Source organism: Sinocyclocheilus rhinocerous, unplaced genomic scaffold (genome assembly GCF_001515625.1).
Source record: "Sinocyclocheilus rhinocerous isolate Xijiao unplaced genomic scaffold, SAMN03320098_v1.1 scaffold1110, whole genome shotgun sequence".
Classification (NCBI taxonomy): domain Eukaryota; kingdom Metazoa; phylum Chordata; class Actinopteri; order Cypriniformes; family Cyprinidae; genus Sinocyclocheilus; species Sinocyclocheilus rhinocerous.
The window spans coordinates 1,292,155-1,299,868 of record NW_015653168.1 but is presented as its reverse complement, the minus strand read 5'-3'; the positions used below and the strand labels follow the sequence as shown (position 1 = coordinate 1,299,868).

Here is a 7,714-nt window from a genome sequence, read left to right as displayed (position 1 = left end):
AATCAATCATTTCTTTTTGAACCTTGCCTTATACACAGAGGCATTGTTGTGTTAGAATAGAAAAGGGTCCTGTTCAAACTATTGGTATAAAATTAGAAGCACACAATTCCCTAGAATAACATTATATGCTTTTTTTTTTAACTAAAAAATAGAAATTACTAAAGTAGTCAACCCTGTTCATTAGAAGGGGGTGTCCCAATACTTTTGGCAATACAGTGTACAAGCCAGCCTAGCAATTCAAAATCTTTGTCTGCAATTTAATAATATTGACCTATTACTTTTGCTATTGCTTTTGGCCATTAGGTATCAGTAACATAATTCATTCAGAACCTGTTTTATGGACATAGACTTTCTGTACCACACTATTCTGCTGATATGGAATGAGTTTGACTACTTAATCAGTTATATTAATAGAAATGCTTCACTGGGGCAAACAAAAAAATCCTAAAATAATAAATAGGATACCCCATAACACCAGCATTTCCAGCAGTATCCAACATTTCTCAATCATGATCTTACTCAGCTAAATGTGACTATTAGCTTAACAGCTGTATTCTGCCTGTGGAAACCCATCCAAAGTATTTATTATTTTTTTAAACAATGGATGAGTAATTCACCCCTTGATTTGCTTAATAAAAGCCTCCTTTGAGATCGTTTTGACAGACATGTTTATTGTGTATTATTTTCAACGTGTTGCTAAGTTTAGTGTGGCAAATGGTGGCAAAAATAATTAAATAATAATTTGCGTGCAGTGTATCTGGTTGCCATGACAACCTCACGTGCTTCCTGCTCTATGTAATCAGAGTGCAAATTTGTAGATTTTCTAACTCTTTGGTAGATACATTTATAATTTCTATTACATTACTACTACTACTACTGTTACTACTAATAAAACCAATCTCTGGGGGCCCCAAAAGTGCGTGGGCCCTTAGAATCATCCTATCATTTGAGTAAGACTAAGACTAAATTAAAAATGGCTGCCAAAATGAATACTGCTGTATGGTTGATTAATAATAATCTTATTGCTAAAATGTCAAGTTTTCTTGGACTAAAACTAGACTAAAATGTTGAGACTTTTAGTCGACTAAAACTTGACTAAAACTAAATAGGATAAGGTTGACTAAATATGATAAAAACTAACAAGGACATTTTAGCCCGGGACTAAGACTAAAGTGAAAATAGCTGACAAAATTAACACTAATGGAGAGAATTCAAGAAAAATACATTCTGCAAGGCTATGTCCATAGCGCATTTTTAAAAAGGTGTATTGTGGTGATTTTAGGCGCAGGCCAATGACAGTGACAGTGACGTGGGATCCAAACTGAAGCACAGATCCTCAGCTTCAGACAGTGAAACAGATGATAGTGAGGATGACAAACGGCCCAAGCGAAGAGGCAGGCCGAGAGCTCGCAAAAACAATGTGGAGGGATTTACTGACGCAGAGATCCGCAGGTAATATAACTTAACATCCACTTACTAATTTAAGAGGGCTTTGCTGTAAACATTTCATTTACTTAATGGTCTATTTATTGTAGGTTTATAAAAGCATACAAGAAATTTGGAGCTCCGCTTGAGAGGTAAGAAATGCTATGATCAGAAATGATATTTTTTGTTGCAATTCCAAATTTTGTATTCTATTTAAAGGAATAGGTCACCCTGAAATGAAAAGTACAGTAATATTTAGTTGAGTTCAATTCAAGTTTATTTTTGACGGCATAGTAGTGGTGTCCCAATTCTTAGGGGAATATTTTCACCCCTAGCCCTTGACACTCTGTTTCAAGGGGGGAAGGGGTATAAAATAGAATTGGAATTGGGCCTTAATGTCATGTAATCAAACAGACGGTGAACACTATTAACAGCAATGATTATATGTTGCGATCAAACTTATAGCAATATAATTTGGTAGTTTTGTATGTTGTCTGAGGGTTGGCATTATCTCTTCTCACAGTAATAAATAAATTAAAAAAAATAACAGTAATGAAGAAATGACAGCATATGGGTTTGCAAGTAAATAATGCTAATATTAGTAAACAAATTTTGGGTGAACCATGTCTTTAATAATTAGTGATGTTTTTAGTTCTCTTTTTTTAATGATGTAGTCCAGTGAGAAGCAGTACTGAACAATGTTATGTTAGTATTATTTATATACTATTATAATATTTATTAATATTTTGATTTATATTTCATTGCTATACTTACTGATTTTGTCATTTTTTTTGAGTTTTGGCTTTTATAATATTTTTTATTTCGCTTTCATTTACATTTCAGTTTTAGTTTTTAGTACTTCAACTTAAAATAAAATAAAAAATTAGAATTGTTGACCTGTTTATGTTTTTCATCTAATATTTCTATTTTAATTCAGCTTTATTTCAATTAACAGAAAACATTTTTAATAGTTTTTAAATTAACAGCAACAACATGTAGTCCAATTAAAAGTAGTACTGAACTGGATATGGTGTTTTGTACAGGTTGGAGGCGATTGCCCGTGACTCTGAGCTGGTGGATAAGTCCATTGCAGACCTGAAGAGACTCGGGGAACTGGTGCACAACACCTGTGTGACTGCAGTGCAGGAGCATGAGGAGCACATGAAAGAAAACCCTGTGGAAGGTGTGTGAATGTTAATAGCAGTGCTAAGTCAAAAGAGTGATTAATTTCCTTTTTTTTTTTAATCATCTTTAATTTGTATTATTTCTTTGTTGCAGCTAAAGGCCCGGGGAAAAGACGAGGCATTAACATAAAGATCTCTGGAGTTCAGGTCAAAGCTGTGTCATCAAATCCTGCTGAAAGGAACAAGTGAGTCCTAATGAAAGCTATATTGTAGATTATTTTTCATAATATAGTACATAGTTGAGTTGCTACAGTTGCTGAGTTGCTGGGTGGAGATTTAATCAAGCCACTTGAATATGATTTGATGGGTTTATTGGGGAACTTCAGTTTCAGTCAGTTCAGTTTCAGTCCAAATAAATATCCATTCCAGGGTGGTGCACCATTCAAAATTTATTTGAGAATGTCTTTTAAACCCCAGTTTAATTGAGGCCGTTGAATTGAGGTATAAAACAGAATCTAGAATTTAAGGAATCCAATTTAAGGAAGTAGAATTAGAAAAAAATCTGATAGCTGCACTATATGTAGCTTTTAATCATTTAGATTTCAGTATTATAATTATTTGACTTAGTACATTTTAAATGCATACAACATATACAGTATATATATATATATATATATATATTAGGGCTGCCACTAACGACTATTTTTATTTTCACTGAAATCAAAGTTCAGTATTATAGTGTAAGAATGACAACATATCCATGTGTTCTAGTCTACTAATAATATAATTATAATCAAAAAACACTTTTTAAAGGAGTATTTACCACAAATGTTATTTACCAGAATTTATTTAAGAGAAAAATGTAAATGTGCAGTATTATTATTATTATTATTATTATTATTATTTCTGCAGTTTAGCGCCATCTGCTGTCAGAGAGTGAAAGTGCACAACACCGCTGTATGCTGTGTGAAAGACACTGCGCACTCTGATGTAAACAAGCGGAAGTGAAGCACATGGCGGAACATGTGAGAGACGCTCTGGATGAAAGCGCACTTTCACTCTCTGACAGCAGATGGCGCTAAACTGCAGAAATAATAATCTCTCACATGTTCCGCCATGTGCTTCACGTCCGCACTTGTTTACATCAGAGTGCAGTGTCTTTCACACAGCATACAGCGGTGTTGTGCATTTTGACCAGTTTATGGGAAAAGTATTCTTAAAATGCATTCAAAATTCTGAATAATTTGTAATATATAATTATTCACGGTATTTAGAAGTGCCCACGATAACAATATCGTGCATATTCATTACCGTGATATATCTCATTACCGAATACCGGCACAAGTCTAATATATATAATCAGTTATCAAAGAATTACTCAATATTATATAATCAATAGATTTTGTTGACAGTGTTTATAGACTTAAATTTGTCTGCCAAAATGTATAAAGTTGTCTGAACATAATGTGGTAAATTGTGACTGTATTGAAAATATATAAACAGTTGAAAAAAATGGGCATACTTAAAATAAAATCACAATCTAATGGACTAATGGATTTTCTCTGTTGTGTCACTTTAAATTTTCTGTCAAATTCCTCTTTTTATGATACACAGCCAATTTCAATTCTAATTGCATCTAATGCATTTTTAAAGCATTTGATTATGACGTTTTCTTAACACTGATCCTTTTATAAATAAGGAATAAAATGAGACTGAAAAGAGTCAGTGAAGTTTTCCATTTGGCTAGATTTCAGCTGACCTGTCGGGTGAAGACTCCACACTTTGACGTAGACTGGGATATTCATGATGACACACAGCTGTTACTGGGTATCTATGAACACGGCTACGGCAACTGGGACCTGATCAAGACCGATACTGATCTCAAACTTTCTGAGAAGGTACATTATTAAGTCAAATTACTGCTTGCTCACAGTTAAATAAGCAGCATCAACAATGTGCAAGTTTGCCTTACCTGACCTCAAATGTCCTGTTGTCTTTATTTGTAGATTCTCCTAGATGACCCTAAAAAGAAACCTCAGGCAAAGCAGTTACAGATGCGAGCAGACTACTTGCTTAAGATGCTGAAGAAGGAGCAAGAAAGCCAAGATGCTGCTAAAACGGGAGATGAGGTAAGGATTGTGGGTTTTTCAGGTTTGCAGGTTTTTAGACTTGCGACACCTATTGGTTTGGAGGACAATATGATATTGTAAAGTGGTGGTAAGGATTAGATAACTTTGTGGTGGCCATACACAGTTTTGGGCCAGCAGCTTTAAGCAAAAATGCGTTAGCAAAGGCATTTTGAAAAATAGGTGGTCTTATCATGTACTAAAGATCAGTTTCAGACAATATATTTAATGACAATTTCATTCTTTGTATCTTCCCACCTCCCAGACCAAACCCAGAAAGAGGAAACCTCGAATGAAGAACAAGGCCCCTAACAATGATCTGGTCAATGAAATCACCTCTCCTCGTCTCTCCGACAACCCGTCAGAAGAGGGAGAGGTGAAGGTATGTTACTTTTATTGCATCGTATCACCTATATAAAGAAACAGATTTGTTAAAGTAGCGATATAAAGACATAGAATCCACAGCACTAACCAGTTAGGCTGCATATTTACAATTCTCTCATTTTCCAGGACGATGGAGCTGAAAAAACACCCACAAAGAAGAAACAGAAAAAGGATAACAAAGAGAACAAAGAAAAAACAGGAACTCCTAAAAAAGAGAAGGAGGGGGACAAAGACAAAAAGCGTTCCAAGTCCAAAAAAGAGAAGGTATTTTATATGGCATCAGAGTCTGCAGTATTATGTTTCAGCATGAGAACATTTCCTTTAGAAACTTGGACTTAAGTATTATGTTTCACTGTCATCCTGTGCACACTATGGTTGTTAGTTTCTTAGATCAACGGGTTGACTCAAACTCATGATTTAGACCTAAATTATATTGCTGTTATAATTCAATTCTCTGTATTATAAATATTAAAAGTATTAGTTTGTCTGTTTTTGAGAATTAGATTATTTTTTTTAAACCAAGCTGGATTAGACTAAATCTGTACATAATAAAGTTATATCATGTGTCCGTGTGCTTCTCAACTTCTCACATTTTCAGGCCAAACCAGGAGGAAAAGGGAAGAAAGCTCAAGGCCCTGTGCACATCACTGCAGGAAGTGAGCCTGTACCAATTGGAGAGGAAGATGATGAGCTGGACCAGGAAACATTCAGCATTGTGAGTGTTAAAATTCTCATTTCTTCATTTCAATCTTCCCTTTACTAGGCGTGATGTATAATTGTAATGTACACAGAAGTATGTTGATAATGTGTAATGTGTATGCAGTGTAAGGAGCGGATGAGGCCGGTGAAGAAGGCTCTGAAGCAGTTGGATAAGCCAGACGAGGAGCTGTCAGTGCAGGAGCAGCTGCAGCACACTCGTACCTGCCTGCTAAAGATCGGAGACCGCATCACAGAGTGCCTTAAATCGTACAGTGACCCAGAGCACGTCAAGACCTGGCGCAGGTATCTCAACTACACATTACACATCCGATTTCAAGAGTTCCCATTATATTTGGACAGTATATTCAACCCCGCTTTTTTCATTTGTCAGAAACCTCTGGATTTTTGTTTCTAAATTTACTGAGTTTGGTGCCCGGAAACTGCACAAGCTGTATAAGATGGCTCAAAAGAAGCGCTCCCAGGAAGAAGAGGTAAGCATATCTTAAATTCACAGTTCTCAATGACATTGTTCTCCTCATGTACCACTTACTCACTTGCTCCTCTTACAGAAAGGGCAAAAGAAGAAAGATGATCCTGCCAAGAAAAAACCCTTCAGACCAGAACCGTCTGGATCTAGTCGGGACTCTACAGGTACCCATCCTGCAGTCAACCATCCACCTGGACCTCCCACTCACGCCCACCACAGAGAGTACAACCACCCCAATAAAAGGCACTTTCCTAATGACGGTGAGAGCTGAAACAATCCATCAAGTGTCACCGTTTTGGGGTCCAAACGCTCTATCAGATCAGAAAAACAAACACAGCTTATTGCACTCACATTGTGCTGTAGTACTATTTAACTAGGACCCTATGATTTCCGTGATGTGGAAAACGCGGACGGAATTGCGGAATCAAGTCATAAAAATGGAATTTACTGTATAACACGAAATGTCACGGAATTTGCCAAATTTTGGATGGATAAATCAAAAGTAGGTCAGTACAGTTAAATCAAAACACGATATGGACTAGTGTCTGTGAATATTAAGCCGCAAAAAAACTATTTAAATGTGAATCCTGCATGTTCTGCGTGTCTCTGTGAATGAACAACGCAGACGCGTGGTTTTGTTTACTACACATACTAAAGTGTGTGACGTTCAGTGTTTTCAGCCTCTGCTGCCTCAATATATGAGTACATGAACACATGCTCTGAGAGCCACTTCATGAGGATTTTTCCATTTCTTTTGAGGAAAAACTATAGTCTAGGGTGACCATACGTGCCATTTTCCCAGGACGCGTCCTGGCCAGGATTTCTATATTGCCTAAAATATCTAGGTTTTGGCTTTGTTTGCGTGTGCAGACCGATCGGTGTATGACATCAAAGTACCATACAGACGGTTATGCTTTCGAAACGCTCTCGAGGTACTTTGATGTCAAACACTGATCGGTCTGAGCCGTGCTGTTTTTAAGTCGAACACACCTAATATGTATGCGTAATTGCATCGCTTTGACCGTAGATCCCACCTTCTCACACGCCATGATTGGTCTATTATGTACAATGCTTGCATGTTATTGGTCAAACTACTTTTCGATCATTACCTTCAGCAAGCATGAAAACAGGAAAACAAAGCCAAAACAAATCCTGGCCAGGACGCGTCCTGGGAAAATGGCACGTATGGTCACCCTACTATAGTCATATCATATACAATCAGAAACTTGAAGGTCTTCATAGCAACCCGTCAAAATAAAAGTTTTATTAACTTGAAGAAACTGTGACAAATATATTACTTAATGTAATGATAGTATTACTACTAATGATAATAATTAAAACATTTTTTAAGGAATATTTACCAGAAAAAAATATTCACCAGAATGTATTCAGCAGAAAAATGTAAATAACAGTATTTCTGAAACAAAATAAAAAATAATAATATTTATATATATATATATATATATATA

At 36.0% G+C, this 7,714-nt stretch overlaps 1 protein-coding gene across 1 annotated transcript in view; it reads left to right on the top strand.

The window, feature by feature from the left end:
• Positions 1-7,714, top strand: part of LOC107715589 (chromodomain-helicase-DNA-binding protein 2-like) — a 57,763-nt gene that overhangs the window by 28,874 nt on the left and 21,175 nt on the right. Inside the window, 12 exon segments of the mRNA XM_016521727.1 lie at positions 1,283-1,452; positions 1,536-1,577; positions 2,469-2,608; positions 2,704-2,794; positions 4,297-4,447; positions 4,556-4,678; positions 4,941-5,057; positions 5,186-5,323; positions 5,658-5,774; positions 5,883-6,061; positions 6,150-6,249; positions 6,328-6,505. Of these exon segments, the coding sequence (XP_016377213.1) occupies positions 1,283-1,452; positions 1,536-1,577; positions 2,469-2,608; positions 2,704-2,794; positions 4,297-4,447; positions 4,556-4,678; positions 4,941-5,057; positions 5,186-5,323; positions 5,658-5,774; positions 5,883-6,061; positions 6,150-6,249; positions 6,328-6,505 (1,546 nt within the window).